Source organism: Scyliorhinus canicula, chromosome 1 (assembly GCF_902713615.1).
Source record: "Scyliorhinus canicula chromosome 1, sScyCan1.1, whole genome shotgun sequence".
Taxonomy (NCBI): domain Eukaryota; kingdom Metazoa; phylum Chordata; class Chondrichthyes; order Carcharhiniformes; family Scyliorhinidae; genus Scyliorhinus; species Scyliorhinus canicula.
Window position 1 is genome coordinate 169812457 of NC_052146.1, and position 17664 is coordinate 169830120.

The window sequence follows — 17664 nt, forward strand, 5'->3', positions numbered from 1 at the left end:
AGGGATCACGATTTCAAGGTGAGAGGGGGAAAGTTTAAGGGAGATGTGCGTGGAAAGTTTTTTATGCAGAGGGTGGTGGGTGCCTGGAACACTTTGCCAGCGGAGGTGGTAGAGGCAGGCATGATAGCATAATTTAAGAATGATCTAGACAGATATATGAACGGGCGGGGAACAGAGGGAAGTAGACCTTGGAAAATAGGAGACAGGTTTAGATAAAGGATCTGGATCGGCACAGGCTGGGAGGGCCGAAGGGCCTGTTCCTGTGCTGTAATTTTCTTTGTTCTTGTTCTTTGTACACTAATCCCATTTTCCAACACTTGGCCCATAGCCCTGGAGGTTATGGCAGCGCAGGTGAATATCTAACTTAGTACAATACATCCACTACTTTCTCAAAAAAATGCAAGCCATAATGTTCCTTTCACAACACCATGTTGACTCTGCCTGATTACCTCAAACTTATCTAAGTGCACTGCGATAGCTTCTTTAATAACAGCTTCTAATATTTTCCCTATGACAGGTGTTAAGCTAACTGGCCTGTATTTTTCTGCTTTCTGTCTTCCTCCCTTTTGGAATAATCGAGTGTAATAAGTCCACAGAGGCAGAAGTCCCGTCACCAGAATTCCTTTCATTTACAAAACCAACAGCCGAACAACCATTGAGCTTGCTGAAGAGGATCTGACACTCCTGTTATATACAGAGAAAGGGGTTCCCTGTGATGCACGTCAATTACCACAAGACGAGAATGGTGGAACAATCGAGGCTTTATTGAACAAGATATTGTGCCTCCTGTAGCTGGAACCAGAATGGCTGCAGCGCAGGAGAGAACACACTTTTATACGCCGCCTGCTGGGCAGAGCCATTGTACCTCTAATATACGGGCAGTGCCGTAATACATATAATATACCAGTAGGTGGTGTTCACCACATTCACTCCTGTTAAAAAAGAGTCCGGCGGTGGAAATTAAGTCTGTTGGGGGCCTTGACCCTCCTCCGCGACTGCCTCAGTCCTGGTGGTGATGTGGGCGCCGACTTGGTCACCTGCTCCTCCGGGAGCATGTTGTCCTCGCCTTCGTCACCCCTGGGTGGATCTAGTGGGAGGTTGAATCCTGCTGGGGTGGGGGCTACGGTGAGATTCGCTAGAGGGAGGGTGAGTGGCGCAGGGATGAATAAGGCAACAGGGGGAGGAGGAGTGGTGTCAGGACGAGGGTCATGGGTGGAGACCCAGCGGGTGCCAGGTCCCCGAGGGAGACGGGCCTGCCCACCTGGTTGAGGGTGTCGGCCAGAGCTACGTCCAATGCATCGCTCTCCACCTGAAAGGGGAGGGACTCGTCAACCGCATGCATCGTGTCCTTGGCGATGTCCGCCTTGATGCGGTTGAAGGCCTGGCGGGCCACAGCCGTCAGGGGATAAACTGTGGACTGAATGAATGGGTAGGCCTTGTCCACATAATTCCAGACCCACTGAGTGTACTATGAGAAAAACCCCAGGCATCGTTTCAGGGCCTAGGGGCAGTGGGAGTTCCATGAGGGAGCACATGCGGTCAGGATCTGGCCCTAGGACTCCATTTTCCACTACATAGCCAATGATGGCTAAGCAGTTGGTGCGGAACATGCATTTCTCCTTATTGTATGTGAGGTTAAGGAGTTTGGCGGTATGCAGGAATTTTGAGGTTTGCGTTGTGGTCCTGCTCATTGTGGCCTCAGATGGTGACGTTATCTAGGTACGGGAAGGTGGCCCGCAGTCCCTACCGGTCAACCATTCAGTCCCTTTCTCGCTGGAAGACCTAGACCCCATTAGTGACGCTGAAAGGAACCTTAAGGAAGTGATAGAGGTGGCCATCTGCTTCAAACGCAGTGTATTGGCGGTCCTCCGGGTGGATGGGGAGCTAGTGGTAGGCAGACTTCAAGTCCACTGTGGAAAAGACTCGATACTACATAATCTGATTGACCATGTCAGATATGCGTGGGAGGGGGTACGCGTCGAGCTGCGTGTACCGATTGATGGTCTGACTTTGTCAATGACCATCCTGTGCTTCTCCTCAGTATTCACTACCATTACTTGAGCTCTCCAGTGGCTATTGGTGGCCTCAATGACCCCCTCCCGCAGAAGCTGTTTGACCTCCGACCTGATGAAGGTCCTGTCCTGGGCACTATACCGGCTGTTCCTCGTGGCGACGGGTTTGCAGTCCAGGATGAGGTTCGCAAACAGGGAAGGTGGATCGACCTTAAGGGTCGTGAGGCTGCAGACGGTGAGGGGGGTAGGTGTCCGCCGAATTTTAAAGTCAGGCTTTGGAGATGACACTTAAAATCCAGGTTGAGTAACAGGGCAGTGCAGAGGTCGGGGAGGACGTAGAGCCGGAAGTTGCTAAACTCTACGTCTTGGACGGTGATGGTCGCGATACAGTACCTCCGGATTTCAACGGAATGGGATCCGGAGGCCAGGGAGATATTCTGGGTGACGGGGTACCGGGAGTGAGCAGCGCCTTACCGTAGTGGGGTGGATGAAGCTCTCTGTGCTCCCAGAGGCAAAGAGGCAGGTCGTCTCGTGCCCATTGATGTTCACCGTCGTTGTTGCGGTCGCGAGGCCAGAGCTGATCCACAGTGATAGAGGCAAGCTGCGGACGATGCTGGGGGGTCCCGGTCTGGTTAGCAGTGGTGGAGGTAGCGGCAGGCAGACAAGCAGAGGTCCTGAGGCACGTCCAAAATGGCGAAGATAGCGGTGCCCACCGAGCACTCATGGCGGGCGGCAAAGATGGCGGCGCCCACGGGCCGCACGTGGCTTGCGAAGGGGAAAATGGCATCGCCCCTCGGTCGCACGTGGGGGAGAGTGTAGAAATGCCGGGCCTGGAAACAGCGGCGACTGACCGGGTCTGGCAAACAGAAACAAAGTGTCCTTTCTTCCCACACCCGTTGCAGGTCACGCTTCGTGCCGGGCAGCGCTGCCTGGCTGTTTGTTTTGTCCGCAAAAATAGCACTTGGGCCCCCCAGAGTTGGCTGGCTGCCGTATGGCGCAGGCTTGCGGTGAGCTGGAGTCGGCAGCTGGTGGGGCCCATGATGCCCACAAGGGTGCCACGTGGTTGGGGGGCATAGGACTGAATTTTACAGGAGGCCACTTCTGACGAATTAGCGAGCTGCAAGATTGAGTGTACCCCCTTCCAGTAGCTGCTGGCGGATGTACGCAGACTTCATGCCTATGACGTAAGCGTCTCTACTTAAAAGTTCAGTGTGCTGGGCTGCCGAAATGTCACGGTTCCTATCTAAGATCTGCAGGGCACGCAAGAAATCGTCCAGAGTCTCCCCGGGGAGTTGCTGTCTCGTGGCCAGGAGGTGACTGGCGTACACTTGATTCACCGGTCGAAAGCAATGTCCCTTCAGGAGCGTCATCGCTTTGGAGTAGGTGGGCGCATCCCGGATGAGGGGAAAAATGTCAGGCCTCACCCGTGAATAGAGGACTTGGAGCTTCTGCGCGTCCGCGGGTTCTTCAGCGGCTGCTCTGAGGTAGCCTTCGAAGTAGGCTAGCTAGTGGTTGAAGGTGGACGTGGCATTGGCTGCTTGAGGGCTCAGCTGCAGGCGATCAGGCTTGATGCAGAGATCCATCGTTTAAAAAATCTTGTTCAATAAATTGATACACCATCGATTTCCACAAGACGAGAACAATCTAGTCTTTATTGAACGAGATGTTGTGCCTCCTGTAGCTGGAACCGGGGGAGCACACACTTTTATACGCCGCCTGCTGGCCGGAGCCAGCAGGCAGGGATTTACCTCTAATATACGGGCAGTGCTGTAATAGATATAATATACTACCAATGGTGTTCACCACACCCTGATTGGCCAATTAGAATACGAGTTTGAGTTCCCTGATTAGTGCCCAATCTCAAAGGCCTGGCCTAAGTCATTACACCCAATCCCACTAAAGTCTGAGGAGCCCCTGTGGCCCTCGTGACTCACGATTCTCCTGCTTTGTTTCAGCACCGGGTCCGGATTCTCCACTTAGGCCTCTGACGTTGGGGGGGGTATAACGGCTCGGCGCCCATCTCTTCCAATGTGAGCGCCTGAGGGGCGGTTCGCCCCTTTCCTCCGGGGACAGCCGCGGCATCATCCATGGTATCCATATCAGAGTCTAATGTCCTCACCCGTGGTGCCGGAGGAGCGTTAATAGTTTGTTGGGGAGGACTCTCCACGGTCCTCAATATGCTGGTCTGAGTCAGCTCCGGGGGAAAAAGGAATCTGAGGCCTGCACCTGGTCCAGGTGTTTTTTTTACGTGTTCTCCCATACGCATCTCATACGACACAGGTCCTATCCTGGCCTTGACAGTTTCTGCTACCCATGTGGGGCCATTCGCATACTTTCTGACCATACTTTTTCATCCATGTTGAGCTGCCTTTCTCGGCGAGTGTTGCATTGGCCCCTGCATTGGGCGTCTTGGTGTCGTTCCACTCTTCCGCCTAAATTTGGTAATAGTAGGCTCAGCCTGGTCCAGAGTCGTCTGCCCATGAGTAGCTCCACCAGTGCTATTCCTGTTGTGGCATGTGAGGTTGTCCTATAGTCGAATAGCCAGCGCGACAGTTTAGTGTCTAATGATGCTGCCGACTGTGTTTTTTCAACCTGACTTTTTGGGTCTGGATGGCACTCTCCACCATCCCATTTGATGGCGGGTGGTATGGTGCCATCCTTATGTGCTGAGTGCCATTTGACTTCATGAATTTTGTGAACCCTGGCTGGTGAAAAATCGATCCATTATCTGAAACTAACACCTCCAGGATACATACCATGGGCGGGATTCTGCGACCTCTCTCTTGGGCAGAGGAGAATCGCTGGGGCGAGTGGGGGGGGGGGGGGGGGGGGGGGCGCGGGCGTGAATCACACAACGCTGGTCCGCCGACCGGAGAATCGGCAGCAATGGCGCGGCGCCGGTCGGGGGCCACTCAATACATCCCCCCCCCCCACTCTGATTTTCCGCACTAGATGGGCCGAATGGCTGCTGGGTTCCGCTGGTGCCGTTCGCGTGTGGTCCTACCTGACGAGACCTCGGTGTTCATGCTGCAGGGGCTGTCCTGGTGTTGGGGAGGGGAGGATCTGACTCCGTGTGGCCTGGTCCACGATCGCGCATGCTGATCGGTTGGTCCCCGAGAAGGCAACTCACGCACATGCGTGAACTCACGCTGGCCTTGCTGGTGCCCGTATTAGCAGCTGGAGCTGTGTGAGGCGCTCCAGTACCATGCTAGCCCCCTGTGCGGCGCAGAATCGTTGATCCTAGGAGCCAGATGACGCTGTCGTAAAATGCTCCGGCATTTACGGCGGTGTCAACACTTAGCCCCAGGATTGGAGAATCTCGCCCCATGTGTTGCAAACGAAATGTAAAGTTTTGCAATGGTTGCTGTTGTATTTGTAGAGTTCATTTTGTAGACATCCAGCCATTTATAATGGCCGTCTATTATTACAAAGAATATTGAACCCTATAAACGGACTTACAAAATATTGATTGATTTATTGTCAGTGGCTGGGGGAACGTACAGAGTAGACAAAAGAATAATCAGACAACATTGACAAATGGTGCATTGACAAACAGTGATTGGTTACAGTGTGGAACAAGGGGCCAAACAAAGCAAATACATGAGCAAGAGGGCGTCGTGAATAGCATTCTTACAGGGAACAGATCAGTCCGAGGCGGGGAAGTCGTTGAGGAGTCTTTTAGCTCCGCATGTCTGGATATGCGGGTCTTCAAACTTCTGTACCTTCTGCCTGATGAAAGGGTCTGGAAGAAGACAATGTCTGGGTAGGAGGGGTCTCTGATAATGCTGTCTGCCTTCCTGAGGCAGTGGGACGTGTATACAGAATCAATGTGTGGGTGGCAAGCTTGTGTGATGCGTTGGGCTGAGTTCACCACACTGCAGTTTGTTGCAATCTTGGACCGAACATCTGTAGAAGTTTGAGAGAGTCGATGCAGACATGCCGAATTCTTTTGGCTTCTGGAGGAAGTAGAGACGTTGTTGGCCTTTCTTGACAGTTGCATCAACGCGAGTGGACCAGGACAGACTGTTGGTGATGGTGACTCCCAGGAACTTAAAGCTATCGACCATCTCCACTTTGGAGCCATTGATGCAGACGGGAGTGTGTGTCGTGCTCCGCTTCCTGATGTCGATGATCAGTTCCTTGGTCATTCCAACATTTAGAGAGAGGTTGTTTTCGGTACACCATGCAACCAAGTGATTTATCTCCCTCCTGTAGTCTGACTCGTTGTTTGAGATTCACCCCACCACAGTCGAATCATCGCAAACTTTTTGATTGAGTTGGAGTTAAATCTTGCCCCACATTCGTGTGTATATAGGGAGTACAGTAGAGAACAAAGAAGAAAGAAAAGTACAGCACAGTAATAGAGCCTTCGGCCCTCCAAGCCTGTGCCGACCATGCTGCCCATCCAAACTAAAATCTTCTGCACTTCCGGGGTCCATATCCCTCTATTTCCATCTTATTCATGTATTTGTCAAGATGTCCCTTAAACATCACTATCGTCCCTGCTTCCACCACCTCCTCCGGCAGCGAGTTCCAGGCACCCACTACCCTCTGTAAAAAAAAAAAAAACTTGCCTTGTACATCTTCTCTATACCTTGCCCCTTAAACGTATGCCCTCTAGTAATTGACCCCTCTACCCTGGGAAAAAGCCTCTGACTATCCACTCTGTCTATGCCCCTCGTAATTTTGTAGACCTCTATCAGGTCGCCCCTCAACCTCTGTCTTGTGGGTCCCGGTGTCGAGGACTATTGTGGAGGAGGTGCTGTTGCCTATCCTGACAGATTGCGGTCTGGTGGTGAGGAAGTCAAGGATCCAGCTGCACAGGGAGGGGTCAAGTCCAAGATTGCAGAGTTTGGTTATTAGTCTTGTCGGGATAATGGTGTTGAAGGAGGAGCTACAGTCTATGAACAGCAGACTTACGTAGGTGTCCTTGTTGCTGAGGTGTTAGAGTGTTGATTGTAGTGCCAGGGAGATGGTATCTACTGTGGACCGGTTGCGGTGATAGGCAAAGTGCAGCGTATCGAGACCGTCTGGGAGGCTGGCAGTGATCGGTCTCATGACTAGCCGCTCAAAGCATTTCATGATAACAGACATGAAATCGACATGAAGCCGTGACCATGGTCTACCTGGCCATTCCCATGGGTGCAGCGGGGCTGCCGGTGGCACATTCTGCCCTTGTTGGCATTCTTGACACCAACCTACCAATGCCGCTATGTCTGTGTCCAGGCCTGGCCACCAGATATAGCTCCTGGCTAGCATCTTCATTTTTGAGACTCCAGGGTGCCCATGATGTAGTTCAGCAACTATGGCTCGACAGCCTCGACTTGGAACTATTACTCGAGCTCCCCACAGCAATATCCATCTTCCACAATGATCTGCTCCCTTCTGCTCCAGTAGTGGTGGAATTCCACCTGGACTGGTCTTTCCATCTTCCCCGTTAGCACTATGTGTTTTATTTTTGCTAAAACCAGGTCTCTTTGTGCCCACAGACGAATGTTTTGTGTGGCCACTGGAAGGGTGTCCAGGAAATGTAATGTCATCACAGTTCCTCTAGTCTGGGTACCAATGGCGGGTTGTCCAATAATGGTAGCCTGCTTAGTGCATCGGTATTTGCCACCCGGATTCCCGGCCGATGCTCCAGTTGATATTGGTACACTGCCAGTAGTAGGGTCCAGTGTTGGATCCGGGCGGAAGCTATTGGTGGCACTGCTTTTGTTTTCTTTCAGCAAGCCCAGCAATGGCTTGTGGCATGTGATTATAGTGAATTTCTGCCCATATAAGTACTGGTGAAATTTCTTCACTGCGAAGATCACAGCCAGTCCTTCTTTTTCCAATTTAGGCGTACTTTCGCTCTGCTGCTGCTGATGTCCTGTAGGCCGTTCCCGTCCGTTTTGCCCTCTGTGTGCCAGAACTGCACCATGGAAGCCATGGAGACGCGTCGCAAGTGAGCATCAACTCTTTCCTGGGGTCGTCATGTGCCAAGACGTTTTCTGAGGAGAGCTGTTGTTTGATCTTCTTGAATGCTCTGTCTTGGCAGGTGGACAACTCCTCGGCTTTCCCCTTTTTTAGTAATTGGTGCAGGGTGTCCAGAATGGAAGAACAATATAGCAGAGGGTCAGGCCCTTCAGCCCTCCCAAGCTGTACCGGCCATGCTACCAATATTTGCCAAACCCCTCAGCACTTTCTTGTGCCATATCCCTCTATACCCATCCTATCCACGTGTTTGTCAAGATTCTTCTTGAACACCGTTATTGTATCTGCTTCCACAACCTTCCCTGGCAACGCGTTCCAGGCATTCACCACCCTCTGTGTAAAAAAAACCTGCCTCGCACATCTCCTCTAAACTTTGCCCCATGGACCTTAAACCTATGCCCCCTGCTGACTGACCCCTCCATCCTGGGAAAGAGTGCCTGCCCATCCATTCTATCCATGCCCCTCATAATCTTGTAGACCTCTATCAGTTTATCCCTCAACCTCCCTCTTTCTAATGAAAACAGTCAGAGTCTATTCAGCCTCTCCACATAGCCAACACCGTCCAGACCAGGCAACATCCTGGTAAATCTCCTCTGCACCCTCTCCAAAGCATCCACATCCTTCTGTATGAACTTTCCGTAGTACATCACCAGTTGTAAAAAAGATATTAACTCTGGGATTGTGGTGGGGACAGGGGAATCTTTAATCACCCTCACCTGATTCTCCAAAGGGTGTAGCCCTGACTTGTCAACCTTTTACCCCAGATAAGTTACTTGAGGTGCTGGAGAAACATATTTCTCCCTCTTTAAGCGCACACCTGGTTTTGCAGGTGCTCTGCCCTTGTTTTTCTCGTAATGAGGACATCGTCCAACTAAATGGCGACCTGTGGTAGCCCTTGTAATATATTCTCCATTGTCTTCTGGAATATCGCACAGGTTGACGATACCCCAAAGGGTAATCTTGTGTACTGAAAAAGGCCCTTCAGGGTATTTATCATTGAGAATGTTTGCGACTCTTTGTCCAGCTTCAGCTGTAGATATGTGTGGCTCATATCCAGCTTTGAGAATAAGAGTCCTCCTGCCAGCTTTGTATACAAATCCTCAATCTGTGGGATTGGGTATGTGTCCAGTTGTGAGTAGCAGATTAATCGATTGTTTGAAATCCGGTTTAAGGATAGGCACACTGGGTGCCACCCACTCTGCAAACTGGACTGGTTTTATTATTTGACTGGTTTTATTATTCCTTCACGCTCCAATCTTTTGATTTCCGTATCAACTTTTTGCCTAACCAGGAAGGGTACCAGTTGGGCCTTGTAGAATTTTGAGACTGCCTCTGGATCTACACTTAATGTCGCCTTTGCTCCCTTTATTGTTCCGAGCCCTTCTCGGAAAACCTCTGGGTATCCGCACCAGACTTCGCTTAGGCGGCCATTTTCCAGCTGGAAAATGTTTACCCAATCCAGCTGGATCTCTTTTAGCCAGTTTTGTCCCAATAAGCCTGACCCCACACCTTTCACTGCCTTTAAAGGCAGCCTAACCAGTTGCTCTCCATAAACCACAGGTACATGTGTTGTGCCCAACACTCTCAGTGGTTCCCCTGTGTACATCCTCAGTTTTGCTGAGGTCCTAGTTAGGGATAAGGGTTGGAGTCCAGTGCAAATTTTATTAAATACTGTTTCCCCTATCGCTGATATGGCTGCTCCCGTGTCGACTTCCATTAATGTTGGTCATCCATTCAACCTTATGATTAATTTAATTGTTTTTGATTTAACCATCGTTACACAATTTAGTTGTTCCTCGTTGGAGGTAGGTGGGGCTTCTAGGGCGTGCATTCTCCTGTACCCCAGCCTACGTGTTCTTCTCCAAGATGTTGGTTTTGTGCTTCTATTACTTCTCTCTGGCTCTGATCTCTGGCAACAACTACAATATTTTGCCAGGAGAAAGGCTGCAGGGGCTGCCATCTGTCTACTCCTAATTTTTCCTTTCTTAAGAGCAGTTGTGCAAGTGGGCCTGGTTAACTTAGTATCCGGGTTGTTCCTGAGGGTGGCTATGCACTTGCCTATCCCCCAGCGGTAGTCCCTTAACTCAGTTTCACTGGTATGGGTGTCTACCTCCATCGGAGTACCCTGTAACTCATGTGCTCTGCTTGCCGCTTTTTCCAAGGACAAAGCCAGCTGCAATGCTTGTTTGCAATCCAGCTCAGCCTCTGCTAGCAAATGTTTTTGTGTTGCTAAATTATTTATTCCGCACACCAACCGGTCTAGGAGCTTCTCATTTAGCGTCAGGCCAAATTCACCTTAGTTTTGTTAAAAAGCTAGTGATGATTCCCCAGTGTCTCGGAATGCTGAGTAAAACCGGTACCGTTGCAGGATCAGAGGTGGCTTAGCGTCATAGTACTCTTTTACTAAGTCTGTCAATTCCTGGAAAGCTTTTATGTCCAGTGCCTCCGCAAAGCTGAGACTGTGCCTAATGGCAAAAGCTGCCAGCCCACACATGGTCAGCAGAATGATCCGTTGCTTTTCATCCGGAACTATATCGTTTGCTCAAAAAAAAGTACTTCAGGTACGGGGTCTATTTGGGAGCGGGTGGAGGCGGCTTCGTGCAGGGGCTCCAGCTTGGAAGCCCTGGTCACGGCTCCTCTACCGCTGCCGCCGGCCAAGTACACCACCAGCCCGGTAGTGGTGGCGACCCTGCGGATATGGGGCCAGTGGAGGAGGCATGTGGGGGAGATGGGGGCGTCTGTCTGGGCGCCAATCTGCGACAACCATCGGTTTGCCCCCGGCAGTATGGATGGGGGGTTCCGAGTATGGCGGCGAGCAGGGGCGGGAAGGGTGGGTGATATGTTCCTGGAAGGGAGCTTCGCGAGTTTGAGGAGCTTGGAGGAGAAATTTGGGTTGGTAAGGGGAAATGATTTTAGATACCTACAGTTGCGGGACTTTGTTCGTAGACACGTCCCATCTTTCCCGCGCCTCCCGCCAATGGGGATCCTCGACAGAATAGTCTCTAGGAGGGAAGAAGCGGAGGGCAGAGTCTCGGGTATATATAAGGTGCTCATGAGGGAGGAAGGGTCCCAGACAGAGGAACTGAAACTTAAATGGGAGGAGGAGCTAGGCGGGGAAATGGAGGATGGGCTGTGGGCAGAGGCTCTGAGTAGGGTAAATTCGACCGCGACATGTGCTAGGCTCGGGCTGATCCAATTTAAGGTCGTTCACCGGGCCCATATGACGGTGGCTCGGATGAGCACATTTTTCGGGATAGAGGACAAATGCGCTAGGTGCGCGGGAGGACCAGCGAACCATGTTCACATGTTTTGGGCATGCCCTAAGCTGAGGGGGTACTGGGAGGGATTTGCGGGGGTCATGTCCCAGATGCTAAAAACAAGGGTGGTGATGAGTCCAGGGGTGGCAATTTTTGGGGTTTCGGAAGACCCGGGCGTCCAGGGGGAGAAAGAGGCCGATGTGTTGGCCTTTGCTTCCCTGATAGCCCGGCGACGAATATTATTGGCGTGGAGGGACTCAAAGCCCCCGAAGACTGAGTGGTGGCTTGCGGACATGTCGAGTTTCCTGGGGATGGAAAAAATTAAGTTCGCCTTGAGGGGATCTGTGCAGGGGTTCACCCGGAGGTGGCAACCATTTATTGACTTCTTTGCGGGAGAGTGAGCGTCAGCAGGGGGGTGGGGGGGGGGGGGTAAGAGTAGGAGGGAAAATATGGCGGGTAGTACCGGTGGGAGGGGAGCGGGCTTGTGCAATATGTTACGATGGAAGTATTGAAAGTACGTGGATGTTTGCACATTTTTGCCTTTTTTGCTTTCTTTCTGATGATGTCTGTAACTGTTTATAAAGCCAAAAACTACCTCAATAAAATTGTTTATTTAAAAAAAAAGTACTTCATCTGCTCCACATATTGGGCCCAGTCTTCCACTGCAGGATCAAAAGAGTCCAACTTCCCGAATAAAGGCATTTTGCCTGTCAGTGGCTTCACCTCAATATGTGGTGGCTGCTAATGAGCAGGTTCCTCTGGGCCATTCCGCTTTCCTCATCACTATTGTAATATGTCCACGGAAGCGGAAATCCCATCACCAGAATTCCTTTTATTTACAAAACCAACAGCCCAGTGCATTCCGCATTGGGAGTGTCAAGGATCTGACACTCCCTGTTATATACAGAGAAAGGTCGGTGAGCGATGGTGGTAAGGTGGTGAGCATAGCTGCCTCCCAAGCAGTTGACTCGGGTTCGATTCCCGGCCATCGCAATAAGAAATTGGAAAATATACAGAGAAAGGGGTTCCCTGATTGGGCCACTAATCAGGCAACTCATATTCTAATTAGCCAATCTCAAAGGCATTAGATGGAGTTCCACTTGTTATCTTCCAATGGAACCCCGGTCCCTGAATTCTCTGCCACAGCCATTGTTGAAAAAGGGTCCACAAATTATTTGAAAAGATAGATTCTTGAAAGAAGGAGATATAATGATTAGGAGGAGTAAGCAGATAATGGCAGCACGGTAGCATTGTGGATAGCACAATCGCTTCACAGCTCCAGGGTCCCAGGTTCGATTCCCGGCTGGGTCACTGTCTGTGTGGAGTCTGCACATCCTCCCTGTGTGTGTGTGGGTTTCCTCCGGGTGCTCCGGTTTCCTCCCACAGTCCAAAGATGTGCAGGTTAGGTGGATTGGCCATGATAAATTACCCTTAGTGACCAAAATTGCCCTTAGTGTTGGGTGGGGTTATGGGGATAGGGTGGAGGTGTTGACCGTAGGTAGGGTGCTCTTTCCAGGAGCCGGTGCAGACTCGATGGGCCGAATGGCCTCCTTCTGCACTGTAAATTCTATGAAATCTATGAAATTGAGATTGTTTATGTGGCTTGCATGGAGAAAAACACAGGTGCAGATATAAATGGGTCAAATTAACCCGCAGGTGCTTCTGATTCTTTACTTCCCTCCAAAGAACAAGGGCAGATTACCTGCAGCTCTGTGAAAGTACTGCTCGATAGAACTGTATATGAAACTGAAGCTGTGAGCTATCCTTCTACTTTTGTTCCTGTGAGGAAGCTTCTTGTTTCTGCTAGTTTCCCCGCCGTCAGCCAGGCTCTCAATGGAATCAACTTTGGGGAGATGAGGATAGCAAGCTTACATCTAATATCCTGAAGTGTGGGTGCTGTCACAACTCTTTAATATTTATTTCCAGGTTTGTACTTCATCAAATTTGGAAGATAACTTTTGTAATGACTAATGTCTGAATAGCCTTATTATCATAATCTTCCGGTTGTTTTCAATGTCACAGTGACTGAAATTGTCTGGAGCTACTCATAATGCAAGGTACTTTTCTCTAATCTCTTGAATATGGGGATGAGGAGAAATTGAGCTGTTGCTAAGTGGCTTATCGTCCAAATCTGTTCTTGAGCAGGATTTGGCTGAGCGGATAATTGCATCAGTTGAGTTAATGTTTATGCAGAGCCTAATCCAATGCGTCAGGTACAGGTGCATATGACAAGTCACAGTGGGTATAAAGGCAGCAAGATCCAGTCATGCAACAGCTTACGACAGCGGAGGACAGCAAAGGTAGAAGGACCGACAAAGCATCATCTCAACCAGCTGCACCAGGCTACCGACAAATTACAGAACAGGACAATGGTGAGCGGCACACTGACTTCCTTTTTATAGCTTGTTTGTTCAAACAAATCTTATACCATGGGCTGGATTCTCCGTCGGTGGGACCCTCTGCTTTGCTGGCAGCGCACTCAACCCCGCGGATTTTCTGACGGCATAGCGGTGCCCACAATGGGATACCCCATTGGCCACCTGCCGGGATGGAGGATCCCACTGCCGATGGGGGTGCGCTGCATCAGAAAACGAATGCGGTGGGACGGAGAATCTCGTCCATATCTTCAGTGAACTGAAATAATGGCATAGTGTTAGTAATATCAAGCACGATCTACCGGCCATGCTGCGCCCTAAAAGTAGCTTGCTGCGGCGCAGTGTGGCCGATAGAAGTCGGGGGGAACCCACTCACCACGCCTCACGAGATCTAACACAATCTCATGGGACATCGTGATGTGAAGCCCACCCATTGTGGGTGGGATCACGTTTTGGCATATCTGCATATTAGAGCAAGACAGCTAGTCTCACTCTAATATGCAGTTCCCTGAGGTACCCGAGGCGTGGGATCTAACCCCTTGGCCTTGGAGACCTCAGGCGAGCGGCGTTCAGTATTGGTCCCCACAAACAGGTAGCAGATGGAATGGCACTCGTTGGGGTCCCCCAGGTGCATGCCCTTTGGGCAGGGTTTTACTCTGGCACTGCTGTTGCCACCCTGGCACGCATTCCCTGATGAGACTTAGGGGCTTTTCACAGTAACTTCATTGAAGCCGACTTGTGACAAAAAGCGATTATTATTATTATGTTACCAGAGTTGTGTTAGATGGCGTTGTGTTTCTCGGCGTTGCGAATGCCGGGAAACACGTGGCTAAACGTGCTCGCTATGGGACATAGTTCCCATTTGGTTTGATCACGCCATTATGTTTGCTGGGTATATAACACAATACATACATTAATTATCCTTTATCAGAGAAAATTAGCGGAAGAATTCTACAACGATGCCAGTTCAGATGTACAAGATACTTTGATAGTATTTACACCAATTCCATTTTCACATTAAAGTCTCACACAGCAATTTAGTTAATACCACTTTAATTTCTCAATCAGAATGTTGTGGGTTCAAGTGTCACAACAAATTTCAACACAAGGAATGATTCTTAGTGCACAATAAGGGGATGCTGAATTGCCGGATGTGACATCTTTCAGATGAATGGTTGCACCAAAATATTGTCTGTCTGCTCAGTTGGAATTCTGAAAGAAGAGCAGAAGCTTTCCCAGTGCCGTCACAGAATTGTTATAACACAGGCGGTCATTTGGCCTTTTGTGTCTGTGCCGGCTCTCCAAATGAGCAATGCACCATTGCCATTCCCTGCCTTCTCCTTGTATCCCTGTAAATTCTTCCTTTCCACATAATGATCTGATTCCCTCTTGAATGCCTGTATTGAACCTGCCTCCAGCGCACTCTCAGGCAGCGCGTGCCAGATTCTAACCACTCGCTCTGTGAAGAGGTTTCTCCTCATGCTGGCATTGCTTCTTTTGTCAATTACATTGAATTTGTGCCCTTGTGTTCTCCATCCTTACACCAGTGGGGATCAATTTTTCCCTTTCTACTCAGTACAGGTTCCTCATGAGTTTTGATGCCTCGATCAAATCTCTTCTCAACCTTCTCTTTTCCAGACCCTTTCTCCAATCTGAAGATGTAAATTAAGTTTTCATCCTGGAAACTATTCTCGTAGAGCTTTCTTACACCCTCCCGAATGCCTTAACATCTTTCCTAAAGTGTGGCACCCAGGACCGGACTACAGTTGATGGCAAGCCAATGTTTTGCATAAGTTTAACATAACCTCTTTTGCTTTTGTACCTTATGCCTCTATTACTGAAGCTATGATATGCTTTAATATCTGCTCTCTGAACCTGCCCTGTCACTTTCAGTGATTTGTGCACATGTACACCCAGGTTCCTCTTCAGACTCAAACTCTCTGTTTTATATTGTGATAGATTCACAATACAGAAGGGGGCCATTCAGCTCATCGAGTCTACACTGACCCTCTGAATGAGCATCCAATCTCGGCCCACTCCACCACCCTATCCATATAACCCCACCTAACTATTGGACATGAAGGGACAATTTGGAATGGCTAATCTACCTAATCTGCACATCTTTGGACTTTGGGAGGAAACTGGAGCACCTGAGTAAACCCACGCAGACAAGGGAGAATGTGCAAACTCCACACATACCAAGGACGGAATTGAACCTGGGTCTCTGGTGCTGTGAGGCAGTAGTCCTAACCACTGTGACACCATTCCACCCCACTCTCTCTGTTCTCCCCACCAAAATGAATCATTTCACACTTGTCTGCATTGAATTTCAACTCCCATTGTTCATCCCATCTACCAACCTTTCCTACCCCTCTGAAGTTCTGAACTACCCATCTCAGTTTACCATGCTTCCAAGTTTCGTATCATTCACAAATTTTGAAATTGTCCCCTGTATACCAAGGGCTAGGTCATGAATATGTATCTGGAAGTGCAAGGGTCACAACACCAACCCCTGGGGTACTCCACTACAAACCTTCCTCCTGTAATCTGATTCTGATTTGTTAATGATAACATAATTGATTTCAGCCACCCTAATTTGCGAGCGATATGTAAGTGCCTTAATAAATTAATTTTGTTTTTTACAGCACTTAACTAATTAAGGTGAGACACGATTTTCTGTGAAAGGTAAAAGTATACTTAATAACTCCGGGCAATTACTTTTACAACTTCATGTGGATGGTAAGTCGTTGTAATGTAACCTTCAAGGCTTGAACTTGATCTCATGGCTTTTGCCTCAATAGTCTTGAGTACTCAGCTAGCAATAAAACATTACAGAACCCTGGCTTTTAACCCTGAATGACCATCACCCTGTTACCACACCCTGGGCAAGTACAGCCACTCACATCCTGGAGTCACAACACAAGTGAATTAACCAATGATTCCTCTAAACATTCCCAAAGTCTTTGGCCCTTAGCTGCCCAATAATTACAATCACCAATGGCCGTGAAGGCCAAAAGATAAGGGGCGAGATTCTCCGCAAATGCGGAGAATCGTAAAGGCTGCCATGGGACAGGGTGTGACCCACGGCTGCCTTCACGGCCACTTCCGGGGCCGATTCTCCCCCCCGGGCGGGGCTAGGAGCACGGCCCCATGCGTCACGGCGGTGCGGCCTTGACGACGGTCGTTAAGGCCACACGTCAAGCGTCACGGTGGCTGACGCGGCCGATGACGTCAGCCGCGCATGCGCAGTTGGCGTCTTTCTCCTCAGCCGCCCAGCAAGACGTGGCGGCTTGATCTTGCTGGGCGGTGGAGGGGAAAGAGTGCATCTGTTTTGGACGCTGGCCCGACGATCGGTGGGCACCGACCATGGGCCTGTCCCCTCCCGAGCACAGTCGTGGTGCTCCCGTGCCAATCGGGCCTCTAGATGCCCCAAACGGACATCTGGCGCCCGTTTCACGACGGCAGCGAGCAGGTGTGTTTGCTGCCGTGTTGAAACGGGCGTGAAGGCCCGGCCGCTCGGCCCATCGGCCTCGGAGAAACGCCGCTCGCCGTAAAAAATGGCGAGCGGCGATTCGTGGCGTGGGTCAGGCGTGGGGGGGGGGGGAGAATAGCAGGAGGACGTGAAAAATGTCAGGAGGCCCTCCCGCTATTCTCCCACCTGGTGTGGGGGGTGGAGAATCGCGCCCACGAGTCTTTTCTTCAGATGGTGGCTCTTTAGCACACTTTCTTCACAGTACGCTTGCTGATTAAAGTCTCTGACTTTCAGCTTGTAATAGTCTTCTTTGCAGAGTAATTCATTCAAGATCCATGTAGTATAAAAATGCAGTATTCACTGGCAGCAAGCTTTCTGGAGAAATACTTCATTCCTTATCAAACAGGGCCTTCAGCTCAAGGTTCACCTTCAAGCCTGTACCTTTTTGAGAGACACTTGATTTGCTTCTAGCTCATGGTTTAACTTCAAACCTCTGCAGTCTCAGCAGAACGGCACCCAGACTTGCTGGAGAAAGAGTCAATCCCGACAGTAGCCTTCTGGAGAGGATTAGTTAG

The 17664-nt window shown here is 50.1% G+C and overlaps 1 protein-coding gene across 4 annotated transcripts in view; it reads left to right on the forward strand.

The window, feature by feature from the left end:
• LOC119969215 (glycoprotein hormones alpha chain-like) overlaps positions 1-17664 on the forward strand; it is a 108993-nt gene that overhangs the window by 61148 nt on the left and 30181 nt on the right. For 2 of the 4 annotated variants that reach the window (XM_038802535.1, XM_038802526.1), the window contains exon 3: positions 13456-13614. The exons of 1 other annotated variant lie outside the window; for it this stretch is intronic. In XM_038802535.1, coding sequence (XP_038658463.1) covers positions 13456-13614 — 159 coding nt within the window. Of the gene's footprint in view, positions 1-13435; positions 13615-17664 lie in introns of all 4 variants that reach the window. One more of the 4 variants, XM_038802544.1, reaches the window with a different exon arrangement.